Raw genomic sequence first — 22,180 nt, forward strand, 5'->3', positions numbered from 1 at the left:
AGCATCTTTTCCCTATTGATTACATGCTGAGCCTATTAATCAGAGTGACCTGCATCCATGATCACATAGATTAGTGATGGTGAACCTATGACACACGTGTCAGAGGTGACACGCGAACTCATTTTTTTGGTTGATTTTTCTTTGTTAAATGGCATTTAAATATATAAAATAAATATCAAAAATATAAGTCTTTGTTTTACTGTGGTTTCAAATATCAAAAAATTTCTATATGTGACACAGCACCAGAGTTAAGTTAGGGTTTTTCAAAATGCTGACACGCCGAGCTCAAAAGGTTCGCCATCACTGACATAGATGTTCATGTGACCAAAGTTCAGTCAATTTATAGTACCCTATATTTACAGCTAATTGGTCTATGGTTGGGCATATGACTCATGTTGTGTCAATCAGAGTTTTTCCATAATACAGTCTGCTCTAGGTTAAGATTTATTACTTTGTAAGCTAGGGAAGAGACCAAGAAATTACATTAAATTTAAAAGAAGGCTAGAGCCCAACCGGCGTAGCTTTCTATGAACCAGGAGGTCACGGTTTGATTCCCTGTCAGGGCACATGCCCGGGCTGCAGGCTTGATCCCCAGAAGGCAGCCAATCAATGATTCTTTCTTTAATTGATGTTTATATATATCTCTCTTCTTCTTCCTTCCATGTTTAAATTAATAAAAATATATTTTAAAAATAAGAATTAAAGAAGGCTACAAAAATGAATTCTAATAATAATGAATTGTGACACCAAAACTCAGGCAACAAAGTAAAAATAGATAATTGAACTACATCAAAATTTAAAACTATGCATCAAGTGACACAATCAACAGAGTGAAAAGGCAACCTATGTAATGGGGGAAATTTCCAAATCATATAACTGATATGGGTTAATATCCAGAATATATAAAGAACTCCTACAACTTAACAACAACAAAAACACACCAAGCAACCCAATTAAAAAATTAGCAAGAGACTACATAGACACTTTCCAAATAAGACAAATGACCTGAACAAGCATGTGAATAGATGCTTAACATCACTAATCACTAATCATAAAGGAAATGAATATCAAATAAATACCAATGAAATATCACCTTACATCCATAAAACACAGAAAACAAGTGTTGGTGAGAATGTAAAGAAACTGTAAGCCTGTCCATTGTTGATGTGAATGTAAAATGGAGCAGTTACTAGAGAAAGCAGTATGATCTTTCCTCAAAAAATAAAAAAAATAACATTACTATATAATGTAGCAATTCCACTTCTGGGTATATTCTCAAAAGAAGTAAAAGCATAAACATAAACAGATATGTGTATACTCATGTGTACTGCAGCATTATTCACAGTAGCTAAAAGATGGAAACAATCCAAATCTCCATTGATGAATGAATGGCTAAACAAAATATGGTTAATAAAGTGGAATGTTGTTCAACATTAAAAAAAGAAGGAAATTCTGACACGTGCTACAACATGGATGAACTTTGAAGATGTTAGATCAAGTAAAATGAGCCAACGACAAAAGGATAAATAGTGTATAATACCACTTTTATGAGCATCTAAAGTAGTCAAATTCATAGAGACAGAAAGTAGAATTCTGGGTGCCAGGGACTGGGGAGTGGGGGGCACAGTTTTAGATTGGGAAGATTAAAAAAGTTCTGAAAATTTGTTTCACAAAAATGTGAATGTACTTTACAATACCAAACTGCACACTTAAAAATACTCAAGATGGTAAATTTTATGTGTATTTTACCACAATTAAAGGTGGGGGGGGAGAGCTGGTATGCACAAAAGCATCTGAATCTGTACCTAGATTTTCTTTCCCACCAATTAACACTTGTCCTTTAGGTTCCTGATAATCCAGTGGTACGCACTCAAATATCTGCTTCTTTAGAAGATCCTCCCCAACTTCCCAGACATAGCTAGTGTTTCTGTTAATATGTGGCTGCTGGCAAATAAAACCATAGAGCTATGGTGTATCTGATTACTGCCACAGTGAATAAACATTCTCCTCAATGACAAAACTACAGACAGAGCAGTGAAGGAGACTGCCTTGGCCCTGCCCTCAGAGCCCACAGTCTGCAGGGGAAATTAGATCCTTCAAAACCAACCACATAGTGATATGAGCCAGTGAGCACTGTGAATGCCTAGAGAGGGCAGTTATTGACTGCATAGCATGGAATCAAGTGCAATAAAGGGAGCCTTCTCCAAGAAGACAGTACCTGAACTGAGTCCTGAAGGACCAGGAGGTAAGCTTAGGCAGGCAGAGGAAGACAGCAGAGGGTATTCCAGGTGAGTGAGCCCTGGATAGGAGGAAAGAGAAATATGGGGAAAAGAGAGGGGTTGAGAGAGGAAAGAATGTGAGTAACGAAGTTGAGAAATAACCACAAATGATTCAAAGGAATTTATTAACTTGAAAGTGCCTCTACTGCAGATATTTACTTGAAGAGTCTCCCACCCACCGCCAGCTTTCAGGGCTTTTTTAGAAATGTTATGCATAGAGGGATGATGGCCAGAGCTCCTGGCCACCTTCTTCTCCTGGTGGCATTGCCCACTGGCTGACTGCCAGTTACATTGCTCCTCACTTTCTTCCTTGGAATGGACCAGAAGCTAGAAGCATCATCACCTCTTTGGTCCAGAGAAGACTGCAGAGATCCCACTCCTGGTGGCAGACAGACAGATCAACCGAGCAGAAGTTGGAGTGCCTGGCAGGGAGAGGTATTCCTGTCTGAGAACCCTTCTCCCTGCCCACCTCCACACTCTTTGCCTGAGAGACAGACAATGGGTGCCTGTGGTAAATGTCTGCAACCAGTATTTGAGTTATATACATGTGCATGGAAATGAGGATATTCAGAACATATATTAGAAAAAGCAAGGACCAGAATCAAGTGGAAGGTGCCTGAGTACAAAGGTACCCAAAGATAGGGGAGCACTGCAGCAGAGTGCACACCATTCTGTCTGCAGATGGGTTCCTTCATAGATTGTTGCCTAGACTCCTCATCCCAGGAGAGACCCCTTGAAGACAGTTCAGCTGCTCTCCTCTTTCTTCCTCAGAACGGAGCAGGCTGAAGCTCCTGGAAGACAAGCCAACAAGGTCTGCACTTTGTAAAAGCTTAGCTGATAGCTGGACTTAGAGGAGGGCTCCTGGGTTATTGAGCCTGAAACCTGGTAACAGATAGGCTTTGGAGAAAATTCAAGGCAACCTGGGGGTAACGTATTCAAGCATGAAGACCTACATGGCTCTTCTAGCTCCTGGGGTTAAGGCCAAGGTTGGAGAGGCAGTTAGGCCCTAGCCCTTATGGTTTTTCAGCAACAGCTGGCTCAGGGCTGTTTGCCCCATCAGAAAGGTAATCGTCCTCATTGTTCTGCTTCATCTTGGTTTCCAGAACCGTGATGCGCTGCTTAAGCTTTTGCTGGGCCCCTGTGTACTCAGCCAGCAGGCGGCCAAAGCGAGTGTATAAGGTCTCCATGTTGGTCTCCAGCTGTTCTAGTTTCTCCTGCACATTCACCTCCATGTTGGCTGCCACCTCATTCTCATCCAGCAGCCCCTCCTTCATCAAGATCTCTCGGCCCCTCTCCTCCAAGACCTTCTTGGCATCAGGGTACTCAGTCACTGCTTCCATAAGATCGTCTTTGGACAAGCAGAAGAGATCTGAGTATCCCAGGCTGCGGATATTGGCTGTGCGTCGATTGCCCATTTTGCTACCCTTAATGTTAAGGATACTGATCTCCCCAAAGCAACTCCCAGCAGAAAGCAGGGCATACTGAGTGACACCATCATCAGCCACCACTGCCAACTTGCCCTCCTTGATTATGTACATCTCTTTGCCAATATCCCCCTTGCGGCAAATGTAATCCCCAGGGCTGAAGACCTGAGGACGAAGTTTCAATACCAGCTCCACCAGCAGGCCAGCCTCACAATCCTGGAAGATGCGTACTTTTTTGAGTGTGGACAGGTGGACATTGATGGCTATCTCAGCCCTCAGCTTGGCTGGCAGGTTTTTGAGAACTTCCCGCTCATCCACAGTCTTCTTATTGGTCCACAGGTAGTCAAACCACTTAATGACCTTGGCTTCCATCTCCTTGCTGACTTTGCGAAACTGCATGTAATGTTTGACTGCATCAATCTTGGCCTGGAACTCAGCCCGTGTGGCATTCATGTTGGAGATCATGGAGCCCACATTCCCAACGATTGTGGCAAAGATGAGGACGCCAATCAGGAAGTCAAATATGACAAATAGGTACTCCTCATCCTTTACTGGGGGTGGTGTTTCCCCAATGGTGGTGAGGGTCAGCGTAGACCAGTAAAGGCAGTAGATGTATTCCCTAGCCAGGTAGCCATACTCAGGGTCAGTGATGTTGGGATAAACCCAGGTATCAACCCCAAAGCCAATGGACTTGGAGATGGCATAGTAGATGCAGGCATTCCAGTGAATGATAACCAAGATGTAGAGAACTAGGTTGCTGATGCGGAAGATGTTGGGGTAACTGGTGCGTGTCTCAGTGCGGTCAAAGAATTCAAACATGCGGGCAAAGTGTAGCAGGCGGTTAAAGCGCAGCGCAGGGTTGTGGATGCCCACAGCAAAATAGACCAGGTCCGTGGGAATGATAGAAGCCATATCTAGCTTGAACTGTAGAGTGTGGATATAGTTGTCCCGCAACTTCTTGGTATCTTTGACGAGCAGCCCCTGCTCTAGGAAACCTAGTAGAGATGCAAGCCAACATATCACCTCTGCTTTCAGCCCTCTCCATCCTGATAGGCTAACACACTACAAGGGACAAACTATTCACTCAACTCTCCTTCCCAAGGAGGGGTATAGAAAACTCATGTAGAAGGGATGGCCAGAAAGATCCCAAGAGAGCATCCCCTAGTCTGTAGCTCACTAGGCATGTGAGGACCATGAGATTCAAAAAGGGGCAGGCACCAACCCAAGTCCCAGCCAAGCAGTTGAGTCTAAACTTGTGTTGAGAGGGCTTCTTGAAATTTTGGACTCAGGCCTTTGGACATATGGGTCATGCTCCTGCTTGTGCATTTCAGTTGCTCACTTACCTGTGCGCAATCGGATGAAGAGGTCTGCAATATAGACCACATCTGAGTAGTAGTCCAGCACCAGCCACACTAGATAGTAGTCTTTCTGTAGGTCACTGAAGCAGGCTCTATAGGAAAACAGGGCTGGGATTTTCCCCTCAATTCCAAGCCGAGCTCCCCTAGAGGCCCCAAACTGAGTGCCCAATGTGTGCAAGGCGTGGGATGGCTACCAGGGGAACTAATGAGTCACAGTCAGCCTGTTGCTTAGCCAAATCCTTGCTGAATGAATGACTGGGGTGGGGGATGGGGAACGGAAAATGTTATCAGGGAATGCTAATTAGAGATTGGCTTTGTCACCAAGACTGCAAGAAAAATCTCCATAGGTTGAAAATGGAGAGAGGAAATTTTCTCTTGAGGAAATAGCATGTTGTGATCCTAAAATAATGAATGCTTGGGGTGGGTATTCCAGAAGATGGAGCTAGAGAGAAGGCCAGGTCCAGAGGTCCTTGAAGGCCATACTGAGGGCTTAAACTTCAACCTGTGGGCAATAGGGGGCCATGAAGGTTTGTGAGGAGGGAGTGACATAATCAAATCCCAGTTTCTACCAACCACACTAGTTGCAAGTGTGGAGAATGAGTTGAAGGGGTCAAGAGTGCCTGCAAAGAATGGGTATAAGGCTGTTGTAGTTGTGCCAGGGAGAGAGGAGAGTAGCCTCACCTAGGACAGTATTGGTGGGGATGGGGAAGTAGAAACAGATTACAGACACCAGGAAAAGGTATAAAAGGATAAACATAAAACTTTTGTAGCATATTAATTGAGAGGGGTGGGCTTTAATAGGGCAGTAGGAAGCCTAGGGTAAGTTCTGTGTCCACAGTTGGAACTGGTATGCTCTCAACTCCTAGACCTGAGGATTGGGCTGCTTTGGCCACCACTTCCCATACCCTCCCTATTTACCTGGCCACAAGCAGGCACCAGTTGTAGAGAACAGGCATGGCAACGACAAACAGCCAGCGGTAGTACCAGTCCCCAGCTGGGTCTAAAACAAATAGCTCACATTTCTTCCTAAGGAGACAAAAAGAGGCCAGGCTTGGGACTCAGGCGCTCAGTGTGGCAACATCCCCACTCCCAAAGGCCAGGGGTTCCTAAAAAGCAATGCCGAAGGGGATGTGCAGGGTGAAGGGTAGGTTGACTTAGGGTCCTGTTTTTCAGAGAGCCACAGCCTGGTACTGGATATCTGAGCAGAGGTCAGATGGGCAAAGGACATTCCTTTTCCTATTTTAATCCCCCATTGGCTCCCATGCCCTCTGGAGTCCCCTTGCCTGGAGGGAATGACAAGGGGCAATGCTTTTATTGGGGTGGGCCTCAAAGCCTGGGGAGGGACTTCCACAGGATTGTAATGAGGGCTCAGGACCTGTTCGTACAACCCTCCCAGGAAGAGAGAGGAACTCCAAGCAAGTGAGTGCCAAGTGCTTTTTGCCCACCCCACCCTCTCTCTTTACTGCCTGGCCTCCAGCCCCCAAATCACTTTCCCAGATGCTGCATCCTGCCTTGGCAAGAACTCTTATCCTACACTGGCCAGAGGTGGGGAATGTCGGCTTGGCCAGACATCTGCAGTCGCCTACTCATTCCTCCAAGAACATACCCTCCAGCTATGCCTTCTCTATTCTCCCCACCCCCTCTTGCTCAATTGTTCCTAGGCCTTCCCTGCCAGTGAGCCTCCAGCATGGCCTCTTCAAAGGCCCACCTCTGCTCTCACATTGGCACTGGTATGGGCAAACTCTCAACAGCACTCTGTAACTGCACCCTACTCTATGTTTACTTGCTGCTGGAATAGAGGCTGCAATTGAGCCCTCCTTCTGCCCACATTCAGGTGTCCTTGATACTTGCTTCACGAGCAAAGAGAGGACATCTGGCAAGGGGCAGCTTAGGTGAAAAAGCCACTACAGGCTCCTATAGCAAGTGGGTCACTGGCTGTTGTAAAAGCAATTAGCTGGGACAATGGAAATATTCTATAGTTAAAACTGTAACAGGTATCCTCTGCCTACCCCATTCCCTGCTATGGCAAGGCTTGGTGTAGAACCCAGTCTGCTCATGGTGACATAAGAAACCCCACTGAGCCCTCCAATTGCATGTTTGGGAGCCCTTCCAGTCCCACAGGTTGGACAGGTATACTTGGTGCCCTTGCCCTCGCCGTCCTTGTCGCCTTTGCCATCCCCTTGCTGAGTTGTCACGGTCTGCAGCTCAGGACCACGGAAACGCTCAAGGAATGAGTCAGGTCTAGGTTCCTCCTCCCGGAAATTCTTGTTGGCCCACTCTCTAATGACCCCCACCAGGCGGACGATCCTAGAGATGAGAGAGGAATCATAAGTCAGAGAGAACTGTGTGTTCAGAACCTGTACCCAGGAGCTCAGTGTCTGAAGAGGGAGATGGGAAATGGGCCAGGTCTTTATTTCCCAGGTCATTATTTGCCAAGAACTGGGATCAAGGCCAGTGCTGAGGCCAGGGAGCTGGGACTCAGGCATGACTTGAAATGCAGCCTTAGGGGAAAGGGAAGACTTCCTGTAGGAGGTTCCATCTCAGTTAATTGTGAAAAACAAATAAGAGGTCTCCAAGACAAGATGGAGGTTGTGTTAAGAGAGGACAGGCCAGAAAGATGGTTATTCCAAGCTTTCCGATTTCCCTATGAAACCTACAGCTCTGGGCTTCAGATCTCAGGGCCTTCTATGTAGGCCCCTCTGTGGGAAGGATCTCTTCCTCCTGACACTGAGACAGGCAAATCTAAAGAGAAGCCTCCTCTGGCCACTCCAAGGTTGTTCAAAGGAGTGTCCTCAGGAAGAAAGAGTTGAGCTAGAATAACCCTGACAGTGTTTCCCAAATGTCTCTGTGGGAAGGCCCAGTGGGACTGAAAGGAGGAAAGCCATGGTATCCACTTTGACAGTGCCTGTGGGCAGGAGGGGATAGCAGCAGGGCCATGATGGAACCCACCTGCGAAAACCACCCCTCCCTCGTTGGGGGGCATCCATCTCTGCCAGCCTCTGCAGTTCTGAGGAGGTGTCATCTTCAGCCGCAGACTCTGGCCTGCAGAGGAAGAAGCAGTTGACCAAAGGTTCTCTAAGCATACCTTGTCTCCTATCAGCACTGTTTTCTTTTTATGACTTGCCTAGGCATCCCATGGTTCCTTAAGAGGATGTTCTTGAGTCAAAGATTGCTCTGCAACAATGAGGCAGAGCTTAAGGACGTAGCAGCCTCCAGGCCATCTCTGAAATGATGCAGACTCACCTGCTACTCTTCCTGTGGTCATCTTTGCCATTGGCCTTGATGGCAGTAGGTGCATGATGGTTGTGGTTATTGGCTGGGGAGCTCTTTATACCATTAGATTTTTCTGTCATCCTGCATGTACAACTGGGACCCTCACCTGTCAAGGAGAGGGCAAAGAGTAAGGTCACAGAGGACCCTGACACCCATATAAGTCAGGAGAGCTGAAGGGGAGAAATGAGAAAAGAACCAGGGCCCACTTGGCAAACACCAGCATATCTGAGTACTGATTTGCAGTGCAGGGCATGGGGACCCAGCATTGCCTAAGTGCCAGTCTCTAAGCACCAAGAAGATAATACTGCTCTCTCTATTCTGATAGGTCATTAAAAAGGAAACCGGTGTTAAATTGAAAAATGTGTTTCTTTTTCTTTTACTCCAGTGAAGCCTTTGACTGTGAACTATCAGATATAATACAAAACAAACAAAAAACTGTGTAAGCCATCTTCTGGTGCCTTGATTTGCAGATGTGTGGCACATGTTTAGGTTACTGAGCACCTCCAAAGCATCTCTGCCCCCAAACTCCTGTCCTGTGAGAGGAGATGTATCTCCTTGGCCCACAGAAGCTGCCATCCAACCCCAAGGTTTCTGGTTCTCCTATCCCAAGATCTTCCCAGAGTTCATGCTCCTCAGGTAGGAGTCTCATCTCTCATTGACTTTTTCAACCAGAGTTCTTTTTTTTAATTCGAATCACATTTGCTCCAGCACCTTCAAATAATGTCGCTCAAGCTGAGGAACAGAGAGGAGCCCCATGGGTGGGGAAGGGAGTGAGGAGGAGAGAAGGGAGAGCTCCAATAGGCTCCACAGGCAGTGGTCCAAGTCAGGACTCTCTCTTTAGGGCTATGGGAAGTCTTGGAAGGACTAATCAGGAATATGACAAAGATAGCATTATATTCTAGTAAGATCCTTGTGGCTGCTAGATGGAGACTGGATTATAGGGGGAACAAGAGCAGAAACGAGGTGGTAGGTAAAAGTCTAGAGAAGATGGTACCACTGAAGTCTGAGACAGGGCAGAGTGGAGAAATATTTAGGAAGGAAAAAGAACCGGACTCAGAAAAGGATTGGGTGTGGGAAACAAGGGAGAGCAAGTGGATGGGATCATGCAGGAAGAGAATACAGAGTGAAGGTCCAGGACAGAGACCTGGACAGCACCAATATTTAAAAATTGAGAAAAGTAGGAGATGTCCACAAATTAGACTAAGAAGGAGCAACTCAAAAGGAGAAAATCCAGAAGAGAGACAGGAGATTGTGTTCCACAGTGTCTGCCATAGAGTCATGGAGGCTGGGGCAAAATAGACTCCTAGCAACTCTTCTCTGCTGAGGCTGATTGGTATGCCCCACCAGATTTGGCCAGCACACCTGCCAAATTGCCTGTGGCCCCTATGCTGAAGCAACCCCGCCCCTGTCACCCCTCCCCCCCGCTTGTTCCAACTTCTGGAGCTGTCACCATGGTGATAGCAGGCATGTCAGCCTCTGTGGTGAGTGGTAATAACAAACAACTTCAGAGATGCTCTGGCGCTCTCTGTGGGACTATAGCACTGGGATGCTAATAAGGGCACCTGAGGCAGAGGAACCTGTTTGGACCCTAGAGGCAGCAGACCATGGAGACAGAAACTTCCAAGCAACACAAACAAAGCTGGGGCCACTTATATTGATCAGGGTTTCAGAGCTGGCCTCTGGAATCTTGAAGGTTAAGAGGGGTTAGATCACAGTGAATGAAGGGCAGTGGTAGAGGAATATCAGTGAAAGGCAAGTCCATTGCAGGGATGGAGGGGACACTGATGTAGGGAGGCTGGATCTGGGCTAGAGTGTGAACTGTGCTTGCAAAAATAAGGCAAAGGAGACCAAGGACGGCCCAGGGAGGCTGCAAACACCAGGCAGAAAACGTGGGACAGCCTCTTGCTGATAGGACAGGACAGGCCCTGCCTGCCAGCATTTGGCTTCCTCCCCTCCCTACTGATAACCCGCAATAGCAGTGATTCTGAGCCCACAAGAGGGTAGCTAAGGTGCCATGACTCCATTTATGCCTTCTCTAAGGTTCTGGCACCAAGAGAGATTCCTCTCCCATGATCCCGGATCCTTCTCTGCCAGGAACAAGCCCTTCCCTGAGTCTGACTGCCAGAGGCAGCTACTTTGCCACACACACTCTCCTGCATCAGAACTGCTCCCTCAGATCACTTGCCAGGAAACAGGCCAGCGGTTCTCATACTCTCTCCAAGAAACCAAATTTAGTCCCAAGTCTTCAGTTACAATCATATTCCAAATGAGGGGTCTCTCCCAAGCTGCCCACCCATATCTACAGCTGATGCTCTTTTTTGGCACCTCAAACCCAACATAGCTAAAACTGAACTTGACACCCTTCACTACAAATTGGCTTCTCTTCCAATTTACCCACCTCCTAGAAGGGCCTGACCTCTGTCCAGTCCCCCAAGCCAGAAAACTGGATGTCAACCATACTTCTTGTTTTCCTCAATCATCACATCCAAGTAGCCTCTGTTCTCAGTCGATTGTCCCCCAAAGTGTCAAACATCTGTCCAACTACTGCCTTCTGTACACAAGGCCCTGTTCTGGTCTTGAGCATTCACTGTCACTCCATGTCTGCTGCAGCTGACTCTGACTGACCTAGCATTCACTGGGGTCTGCACTAGAGGGGAGACATGGACACAATTAGGGTTTTCTGGGAGTTAAAGCTCTCAGAGGGAGATGAGCCACCACCCCCCATAGCATAAGAGCAGAGGAGGTTGAGGGGAGAGTTCTGAGGAGCTGCAAAGATGACAGATGGCTTGAAGAACTGAACAAGTAAAGGAGACTGAGGAGGACAGGGCTCAGGGAAGAGAGAGTCTCAGAAAGAGAAATCTACAGGGTCAGCACCACACCCCCATGTCAGGAAGAGCAAGGCTGCCTATAGAGATGAGATCTGGGGGGGGGGAGGTCCTACATCCACCAACAGAGGCCTCACTGGTGCCCTTATCCAGAGCAGCCTTAAGAGTGATGGGAAAAGAAAAAATATTTTTCAGGGTTTCAGAATAAGTAGTAGGAGGTGAGGAAGAAGAGATAGAGAATGTATCTGATTCTTTCCAGAATGCTGAATGAGTGAGAAAAGGCAAAGATAAGGTGGGACCTGGAGCACATGAGGTTGCAAAAAGTTCTCTGTGTTTCTATTGTTTTTATCCTTTTTATGGAAACGAGATAACAAGGCAAGTATAAAGGTTTTGAGGAGGGATTCAATAGAAAATGAACATATTTGTGCTTTTGACCAATTCCAGTTAAGACTGGAGCTCATGAAAGATGGATATAATGGGTGGGTTTGTATATGAGAATTGGGGAGAGGAGACTTATCAAGCACACAGGGGAAAGGGACACTGAAGAACAGGCTAAGAGGGGGGAAAGTGATAGAAGAAGATTTTAGATAGAGGTGGAGTCAGTGAGAGACAGTTGAAGAGGCTCACTCATATAAAACCTCAACATTCTCAGTTAAATGGGAGAGGCATCAGGCAGCAATAGATGCAGACTTTGGAGGAAGCCAGAAGGTTTATAATAGCTTCTGTGGGGTTGCACAGGGGAAACCAAACAAGTGTGAGGATAGGACTGGAATGGGCGAGGAAGACATCAGACCGTGTAGTTCACAGGGAGAAGAGAGGTGGGCAGAGGTTCTAGATGGAAAGTGGAATCCTCAAGAAGGGAGACTTTTAAACCAACAGTAAGGAAGAGTGCTTCTGTAAATAGCCCATCATCAATCATGGTATACTTCTGGGCATCTTTAATCCTCATCCACAAATTAAACATCTAGTCCAAGACTTTTATGGACAATCCAGCCTAATCCAAGAAGTGTCTCGGACCTTGGTTGAGAGCATTCTAGGACAATTCCTTCATAGATGGTAAGGCCAGGAACAAAAGGGATAAGTTAGTCATATACCCAAGAATAGAAGAGCTACTAACTTCCAGTTTGCAACTCTTTTGAAAGTTCACTGTTGCCCAATGCTCTTTTTTTCACTCAAGCAGTCCATACATATTCCCAAGGCATCTGTTGTGCACCAAGTCAGTGCTAAGTGCTGAGGTTAGGGAGATGAATCTGACAGTCTCTGACCCCAGTGTTGCTCCCAGAATAAAAGAGAAAACAGCCAGGAACACAATTCATCCTCAGAGTCACTTGTTTTTTCAGTAGCATTTGACAGTTTGTCCACTTTCTCCTTGAAATAATGGGTTCCCTCTCCTGGTTTTCCTCCTGTCTCATTGGCCACTTCTCCATAGTGTCCTCTGAAGAAGCCCCCTGCTCTTTCCAAACTGTAAAGTTTGGAGTGTCTTAAACTCAGTCTTTGGATGGAATCCTTATCTTTTATGTCTTCATTTCCTCATCCAGTCTTGTATGCTGATGACTTGCAAATTTATAACACTAGCTCAGTCTCTCCCCTGAACTCCAATTTGCCTTCCTGACATTACCACTAGGATGCTGAATAAGTACCTCAGGTTGAATATGTCTAAAATTGGGCTCTTAATCTTCCCCTCCAAACCTTATCCTCCCATATTCACCTGCATCTTAACAAAGGCAATGTCATTCTCCCATTTATTTGAGTCAAAAACCTCAAAGCCATCCTTGACTCCTCTTTCTTTCATATCCTCACTCTCTACCTATGCAAATTATGTGAACTTCACCTTCAATCACTGTATCCAATCACTTTTCACTATCTCTACCATTAATACCTTAGTTCAAAATACCACCTTTCTCATTGCCTGGCACATGGTATATGCTCAATAAATAAGTTTTTCATATAGTCTATTACTCAGCTTAGGCCTCTATGACATCAATTAGCTGATTTTAAAGGAATATACAACACTTCTGCATTTGGACAAGACAGAATAACAGGAACCAGATATGCTCTCCAGAATAAAATAGCCAAACTTAGACAAAATATATGAAACAGCAATTTTCAAGACATTAGGCAGTAGGCAACAATGAGCAGTGATCCTTAAGAAACAGGAAACAAATGAGGTGAACCCTATAATTGTTCCAGATTATTCTCTCACTAGAGGCCCAGTGCACAAAATTTGTTCATGGGTAGGGTTCTTAGGCCTGGCCGGTGATCAGGGCCACTCTGTGGGTGACCGGCAGGTTGACAGGTGAGGCAATCAGTGGGCCCCTGCTGGCATCCGCCTTGGCTGGCCAGGGGCCTGTGGGCTGGGGATAGCTCCTGCATTGAGCATCTGCTCCCCGGTGGTCAGGGTGCGTCATAGCAACTGGTCATTCCACCAGTTGTTCCGTCATTTGGTCAATTTGCATATTAGGCTTTTATTATATAGGATGAGAGTTTCCAGGGCATGGCACAGAGAGAGGAAACTCAGGTGGAGCCTGACAGATTCCATAGGTTGAGAAGACAGAGAAGAGAACCCAAGGACACCAAGGCAGCTAGAGTTTGCAAAACAGAGTACTGGAAAAGAGAGCTGCAGAGAGAGAGAATTCTGGAGAGCTGCAGAGAATCCTCTCAAGTATTCAACACACTCTATGAGGAAGCTATCCATGCCTGAGGAAAGAACCACACACACACACAAACTAGAGCGTATAGTCCCTATCCCTAATCCAAGGCTTGAAATAGCCTCTGATGCTACCAACTGGACTGGAAAACCTAATGATTCACAGGGTATTAGGGAGTGAATCAGAAGTGTCTTGAGATTGAAAAGATTGACTGGTTGCCTCCTGTATGCACCCTGACCTGGATCGAACCCAAAACCTGGGTATGTGCCTTTACAGCGAATCAAATCTGCCACCTTTTTGTGTACAGGACGCCACTCCAATAAGCTGAGCCACACCAGCCAGGGCTGTGTTTATTTTTGGCTTTTTAAAAAATCATTATTTATTTGTATTTTTTTAAAAATGATTTTAGAAATAAAAAAAATATCCAGAATCCAACAAGGGAAAACTCAGTGTGTGGCATCCACTCAAAAACTTACATTCCTATTATTTGATCTAGAAATTGCAGGTATATACATAGTTTGTCCATAATAAAGAGGAAACAATCTATCATTCAAAATAAACCCAGAACTGAGACAAATATAAAATTGCCAGACAAGGGTATTAAAACACTTAATATAACTGCATTCTATATACTCAAAAAGTTAAGCAAAATTATAGAATATTAAAAAGGATTATAGGATATATAAAAAGACCCAAATCAATTTTCTAAAGATGAAAACTACATATTTTAAGATGAAAAATACATTAGATGGGATTCATTACAAATTGGATATTGTAGAAGAGGAGATTAATGAACTTTAAAACAATACAATAAGCCCTAGCTGGTTTGGCTCAGTGAATAGAACATTGGACTGCAGACTGGAAGGTCTGGGTTCGATTCCGGTCAAGGTCACATGCTCAGGTTGCAATCTCGATCCCCAGGGGGCATGTAGGAGGCAGTTGATCCATTATACTCTCTCATTGATGTTACTCTCTCTCTCTCCCTCTCCCTTCCTCTATGAAACCAATAAATAATATATATTAAAACAAATAAAACAACACAATAAAATTACCCAAAATGAAGCACAGAGAGAAAATCAAATCAGAAAAAGAAAGAGCAAACATCAGCAAATTGTGGCACAACTTCAAGTGGTTTAATATAAGTGTAGTTGAAATTCCAAAGGAGGGAGGGGCAGAAAAAATATATTTGAAGAAATAGCATCCAATGCCCCAGCCCAGTGTCTCAGTTGGTTGGAGTGTCTTCTCATACACCAAAAAGTTTGTGGGTTTAGTGCCCAGTCATGGCATATACCAAGGTTGCAGGTTTGATCCCAGGTTGATCTGGGTACATACAGGAGAAACTGATGGATGTTTCTCTCTCTCCCTTCTCTCTCTAAAATCAATAAACATATCCTTGGGTGAGGATTAAAAAAAAAGAATAAAAGAAATAATGACTAAAATTTGTCCAAGTTTTATAAAACTACTAGAGGCCCAGTGCACGGAATTCATGCACTTGGGGGGGGGGGTTTCCCTCAGTCTGGCCTGTGCCCTCTCGCAGTCTGGCAGTCAGACATCCTTAGTGCTGCCACGGAGGCGGGAGAGGCTCCTGCCAGTGCCACTATGCCCACCAGCTGTGAGCCCAGCTTCTGGCTGAGTGGCGCTTCCCCTGTGGGAGAGCACTGACCAGCGAGGGCAGCTTCTGCACTGAGCATCTGCCCCCTGGTGGCCAGTGCATATTATAGTGACTGGTCAGTTGGTCGACTGTCTGCCCCCTGGTGGTCAGTGCACATCATAGAGAGCAGCTGAGCAACCTTAGCATATCATTAGCATATTACGCTTTGATTGGTTGAACAGTCGACCGGACGACCAGACACTTAGCATATTAGACTTTTATTATATAGGATAAACCCACAGGTATAAGAAGGTTAATGATACCCAAGCACAACAAACATGGAGAAAACTATACCAAGGTATATTATAATCAAATTGCACAAATTTATTGATAACAGGAAAATCTTGAAAGTAGTCAGAGAAATAAAACACATTATGTACAGTCATAAAAGTAAGGATGGCATCCAATGTCCAGTAACAAAGATGAGAATCACAGCAGCACCTGTCTTCTGAGCTTCAGGCTTTCCTTACAACTTCCAACTGGACATTATACTTCAGCTACCCTTGGACAGGGACGACTCACCTTCCCCCAGTTACACTGAATTAATCACCATTGACCCTTAAATAGACATTTGTGGGAGACTGAGGCTTCAAGCCTTTGACTTCTGGCCTTCAGGGTAGCTTGTCACTCACACTTCTCCCTAAAGAGCATGTCCACATTCATTCTGCCTGTGCACAGTTCCCTCCAAAATTTCTCAAGGTCCTGGGGCAAAACCTCAGTCCAGACTATGCCACCCTTCTTGCCAGCACCCTCCTGTACTAGAGTGTGCATCGTCTGAGGGCAAGCATGAGTGTCTGCATTGATATATACTGCATCCTCACATAACACTGGGGCTGGCTCCTGGAAAGCACTCCATACATATTGGTGGAAGGAAGAATGAAGGAAAGGAGGGAGGGTGGGAAAAGGGGAGAAAGGGAGGGGGGGAAGAATACATAAAGGTTAGACCTTAGTGTAGTTCTGAGGACCCTCAGAAGACAGAGCTACTAGTAGGAGAGACTAGCTCCAGTGGTCCTTCCCAGAAGGAACATGAAACCCTCCAGGTGGCCAGGTGGTCCAGCTTCTTTTATACTCTACCAGTGGTTGGCAAACTCATTAGTCAACAGAGCCAAATATCAACAGTACAACGATTGAAATTTCTTTTGAGAGCCAAATTTTTTAAACTTAAACTATATAGGTAGGTACATTGTTATTAACTTAATTAGGGTACTCCTACGGCTTAGGAAGAGCCACACTCAAGGGGCCAAAGAGCCTCATGTGGCTCGCGAGTCGCAATTTGCTGACCATGGCTCTAGGCCATTCTGATCTCAGATTCAAGTTAATATCAAAGTTTTCCACTATGATTGGGAAAGGAACTCTCCCATAACTATCAGCCTAATGAGGCAGGCTCCAAGTCTCCCAGAAACTAGTTCTCCAGATATTCTATTCTGGTCATTGTAGTGGAAAAAGTCCTGGGCAGCAAAAAGAGAGCTAGGTCAGAACTTGACCAGGATCAGCAGGCTCTTGGGGCTGACTTTTCAGTGTGGAGCTGAAGCTACAATGACACCCCTGTGCCAGAGGCCTGGGGAGATAGTTGGAGGGGGCTCAACCATGGACAAGGAGAGTTTCAGGGGCTGGGGGTAGGCAGCCCCAATCTGGAGATAGAGTGCTTGGCACTCATTAGGCAGGCAGCGGGTCCTTGATGCTGATTCACCTTTGGCTATAATCAGCCACCCTAAGACCAGGCTCCAGCCTAGCACCTTCATGAAATAGATGCTTGAGAACTATTTGTTGAGTAAATAAAATCTCCAGTGGGATACAGAGAAGACAAGGTTTTGCACAAGAAGTCTGGCAGGCCAGCATGGTTGGTCACTACTTTGACAAAGGGCTAGAGCCTCTAGTGTGGATGTCATTACATCAGAAACTTGCCATGACTGGGCCACTTTTGCCAAGGAAAGCTTCATTTCTTTACAAAGATGGAGCCAAAGCAGTATATCTGACATCAGCCATGCTCAGTTCATACCCTAGGGGAGGCTCCTCTTAGACTCTAGGACCTAGAGGTACAGGCAAGATCCCAGACTATGCTGTCTTAACTGAGAAACTCCTCCTGTGCTCCACATTCTCAGGTGCCCAGGGGTTATCTCTATTTCCTGGGGGCAGTCACTGGTACTCAAAATATCCCAAACTGACATGACCGTCTCACCCCAGCCCCAACCTCTATCTTCCCAATGCCTTATCTTGAGAAAAATACATCTCACCCCATGTGCTCAATCCTGAAACAGGAGTCATCATTGATACCCCCACCCAAGTCTCAAATCCTGTTGGCTCTTCTGCTGAAATCTCTCTCCAGTACCTTCTTCCTTGTCCATCCTGACTGCTGCCCTAGTCCTGGCCTCAACCCTTGTCGCAGTGTTCTCACTGTCTCTTAGCCTTAGATCCCCAGCCCCTTCCTCTTCTCTACCTTCCACACCACCAGGGTGAGTTCAGTAAGTCCACACCTGGATCTGTCTGTCACTCCTGCTTCGAATACCAATGGACAGATGCCCTCATCCTAGAAATAAACTTTCTCAAGGCAGGGACTTGTCTGTTTTCTTTAGTCATTAATCCACGGAGCCTACCCCACTGTCAAGCAGTACATATTTGGAAAGTGAATGAATGAATGAATATATTCTCTAAACTTGCTCTGCATTTTCCCAAATCCATACCTTGTTTCTTGTCCACTTTCCCCCCACTTTATTTGTATCACAGATTTATCATGTCCTGACACTTATTTATTTGCTTATTATCTGTCCCCCACATTATGATAACATTCATAAGTGCAGGGACCAGGTGTGACTTGTTCCCTGCTGAATCCCAAGACTAAGGATAGTGTCAGGTACCTGTTGAATGAATGGAAGTGTCATCTGCATGATAAATTCCAAACTCTGCACTTGGGCATTCAATCTCTTCTAGATCTCCCTAGACTCATCTTGGCAGTCTCATCTCCTGTAGGACCACATCATGTTGGAGCCTGATGTGGTGTGGCCAGGGTTGGTCCTGGCATTTCTGAGGCCACCAGAGCACCTGAGGGCCAATCAGGTACACATTCTGTCAGCTACAGTTGGGGCTCGACCTGAAGTACATGTGCCCAATACAAGCACTAAGTGTCTCTCCCTCTGTAAAAGACAGCCACCACCCTGGAAGCCTCCATTTGACAAGTGGTGCTAAGGCCTTTACCCATGCTCTTCCAACAGTAGGACCCAGACACTGGTAGGAGTTTCAGAAAACAGGCTCCCCCAGCACTGACTGCCTCTATTAGCCTCTGTCTGACATGGGTGGAATTGACACTTGCTGGTCTGGGCTCAAGTGGAAATGTGCAGATCTTGGAGGGCAAGCTCAGCTGCATAGCCAGAATGGGGAGAATAGCCCTATCCCAGCCTTGCTGCCTGGGGCTAGAATCTTCAGGTGTCAGAAGCTGCAGATGCATTTGGCCAAATGGCAGAGGGGAAAGGCTCCTGAAGCATAAGAGACCCATAGTGGGTGCTTTTCCTCAAGAGTCTTCAGGGTGCAGCTCAAAGGGCTAAAAACAAAGACCACAATCCAAGCAGGCTTTCTAGGAGAAGCACACATAACCCTCCACCCATGCCTCCATTACTCCTCATATACAGAGAGCTATGGAACTCCAAGTGGCACACTCCCCATGCTCTGAGGCTGGGATGCCTGGAAATGCCCTGGGCAGGCAGGCAATGGAGTCTGGCACAAGTGTTGAGGCCACAGGCTCTTCCCTCTCTCCCACCAAACCTTGCCTGGCCAGGCAGCCCCTCTGCTCCAAGCCTTCTCCAGTCACCCTCGCTGGCACCCTCCTATGGGAATACAAAGGCTCAGATGCCTTGGGATTAGCCTAGGGTAACACCCAGTGCCTTCTTATTCCTAGAGGCCCCAGCATTTCATTTGGCTGCTTTGACAAACAACAAAGGTTCTCCACACACCTACCTTCCCTCAGCAACCTAGGAAGATCAGACACACAAGGACCCATGTCAAGCCTGACTCTAAGATCTGCACATTTTCATGAGCTTCAGCCCCCATCCCATGGAAGCCATTGGCCTATGGCCACAGGAAGGTATCAACCTTGGTCAGTTGCTGTCTCAGCCCAATGCCAGACCCTTTCCTCACCAATCAGACGGCTTCAGAGGCAGGATGTCCCTGGCCAGAGTCAGCATCCGTTGGTCTGTCTGTGAAGCCTCCAATCAGAGATGAGCCCCTGGGGACTCATTAGCACCTGAAGCCAGCAGAGACCACCTGGCACTCCTGTCCCTAGGCCAGTAGGTTCTTTGAACTCCCACAAAACTGGCAGCCTCCCAGTCAGAGAGCCGCCCCACCTTTCCCAATGCCGGCATGGGAGGCTGGCTGTAACCCGGAGGTGCTCATGTCCACAGCTGAGGCAAGCTGAAGGCCCTGGCCCAGGGTGGCACCAGAGAAGCTGTCCTGCCTGCTGGCTAAATGGCTGGCCCTCTCACTGTGGGCCCTGCACACTCCAGGCTGTCAGCAGATGAGGGCTGGCTGCTGGGCTGCCCAGCTGTAGAAGCTGCTTGTCTGCCCAGACCCAGAAGCCAGCCCCTCCCACACTCCCTGAGGAGCCCTCTCTTACATAGAGCATGCATCACTCAGGGCTTTGCGTCTGGGGACTCAAAGCCACCAGCTCACTACCCTCACGCACCTGCCTTCCAGCCTTCGTAACAGTCCTGGCCAGCCTACCTAGCCTGAGGGCAAGCCAGTGAGAAACCTGAGAGAGAAGAGGTACCTGGTGTGGGGCAGGGCTGAGGGAAAGTACATTTCTTCCCCTCCAGGGCTCCCTGAACTTGGCCTCCAAGAGGGGCTGGCATTGAGGAAAGGAAAGTAAGCAAGATCCCTTGGATGGTGAGTCATTTGCTCCTTTTGAAGAAGCCAGGATCTTAGACTGCTCCCAGGTACAACACAGCCCCCATGTTCTCCCCCACCCACATGCTCACCTTATTCTGCCTGCCTCCCCCAGCTGCTGGGAAGCCAACCTGAGACAGAAAAGCTGGAATATTGAGTTTCAGCTTCTGCTGGGGCCTGCCCAGCAGGATAGCACAACCACAGGCTTATAGTTTTTCGCACCTGCACACACGGCTTGGGGGACTACCCTCTCTCTCAGAGGACTGTGTGAGGCAGCTTATGTGGGACCCTGTGCACAAAGCCCAGGGCACATACAGGTGCACATATCTGCATGTGGCAGCAAGAGTTTGCAAGGATGCACACCAAGCCAAACAGAGGAGTTAGTTCTGGGGTGGCTTGACATTGGGGGGCAAGGGGCTTTGTTAGGTACACCTGTAATGTCTGCATTTTTCAAGAGGGCATTGTCAAGTAGGATTTGTGTAATCCAATATTACTTAAATGCAACATGCTGGCACAGAGTACATTCACCAGAGGAAGTAGTGGTCATAATTGACTGCTTTTTATGCAGAAGGCTTTTCCGCAGAGGCCATGCCCTAAAGGCCAGACTTGCATGACCAAGGCAAAGCCAGCCCTCCCTTCGGGAGGTAATCAGGCCAGAATTGCTCTCTGAGGACCCTGGTTGGAGGCATTCTGGCCATCCATTTGCTTCTCCTGGGTGCCATGGATGTGGAAGGCAATGGAAGCTAGCCCCTACCTTCAAACAGCTCCTGATCCAATGGGGGGACTGGCTATATACTCCTCTAACACCAAGCCTGGGCAACCCATGGAAATTTTCACAGAGGAGTAATAAACAACGTGCTGCAGAAAAAAACCCTCCCATACCCACAATTATAAATGAGTCCCCGCCTCCCCCTCTACATATCATGGGAAAGTTCGAGGCTTGTTGGGAAGGGTTGGAAAACTTGGGCAAGGCCAAGGCAGCTTGGCAGATAAATAGCATCAAGGAGGCAGACAGTCCAGACAGATCATATCCAGAGAGTCAGCCCTCACAATAGGGTCCTTCACAGAACCCTGCAGAGGGGTCTACTGCCTATATTCCAGGCTGTAGTGGAGGCCAGCAGGCAGTAGCTCTGGGTACGGTTTCCCTCTGGAAGACCCTGGAGATGGAGCAGACAGGCAGGACTAGGAACAGACAGTCACACGTCATGCTGGGTAGAGGAATAGCCAGGGCTCAGGCAAGGGTTCCACCTTAGCTCGCCCAACCCAGGAGGCGTTTCTCCAAGGGGCCAGCACACTGTTTGTTTGCATTTCAGCTAAATTGCTCCCAAGGGTGAGTCTTTGTTTCACAACATATTTTCAGCCAGACTTTTTCTGCAAACATGTTCATTTCTGTTCACAAAAACACATGCCCATGTCCCAAAGGCAGGCACTGCCCCGCCCCACAATAGCCTTTTCTTCCTCTTAGCTTTCCTGCATGGCCCGGCTGAAACAGAAGAATGGGGCAGCTTGAGGAGGAGCACTGGAGGGCAGGCCTCCTGGCACCCTTAGCTCCACTCAACTCTACTCTGCTTGACTTACCTTCCATTTCATCAAAGGCAGTGGGGGTTTGGACTGGTGGCAAGAAGCTATGCATGCTGCCCCTCACTGAACCTGAACAGTGGGCTGCTCCTTTTAATTAGTCCCCAGAACTTGGGTCTGTCCTGAGGCTGTGGGGAGTGGAGGTATGACCTGTGAGGAGGAACCCCATCTTCCTCCTAGCTGGCTGGTGACTCCAGGTACTCCAGGACCCATTAGTAGGTGGCAGGGAGGTTCCAGGTTCTACTCAGGCCTCCTGGTTCTTAGAAGTATGG

At 47.0% G+C, this 22,180-nt stretch overlaps 1 protein-coding gene across 1 annotated transcript; it reads right to left on the reverse strand.

Moving 5' to 3' along the window:
• Positions 1-2,990: 2,990 nt before the first annotated feature.
• Positions 2,991-8,414, reverse strand: CNGA2 (cyclic nucleotide gated channel subunit alpha 2). Its single transcript, XM_036305475.1, has 6 exons — positions 8,305-8,414; positions 8,011-8,103; positions 7,198-7,368; positions 5,980-6,087; positions 5,047-5,153; positions 2,991-4,698 (listed from the first exon to the last, which is right to left on the reverse strand). Exons 1-6 carry the CDS (start codon positions 8,412-8,414, stop codon positions 3,293-3,295), a joined length of 1,995 nt encoding a protein of 664 aa, XP_036161368.1. The 3' UTR covers positions 2,991-3,292.
• Between the last annotated feature and the right edge of the window lie 13,766 nt (positions 8,415-22,180).

The sequence above is a fragment of the Myotis myotis genome, unplaced genomic scaffold (assembly GCF_014108235.1).
Source record: "Myotis myotis isolate mMyoMyo1 unplaced genomic scaffold, mMyoMyo1.p scaffold_m19_p_4, whole genome shotgun sequence".
Taxonomy (NCBI): Eukaryota; Metazoa; Chordata; class Mammalia; order Chiroptera; family Vespertilionidae; genus Myotis; species Myotis myotis.

Coding starts and splice junctions, on each gene's coding strand:
- CNGA2 (XM_036305475.1), bottom strand. CDS start 8,414: ATGACAGAAAAATCTAATGGTATAAAGAGCTCCCCAGCCAATAACCAC. Junction 7,369..8,010: donor GGGAGGGGTGGTTTTCGCAG/GTGGGTTCCATC, acceptor TCTCATCTCTAG/GATCGTCCGCCTGGTGGGGG. Junction 4,699..5,046: donor CTTCATCCGATTGCGCACAG/GTAAGTGAGCAA, acceptor CATCTCTACTAG/GTTTCCTAGAGCAGGGGCTG.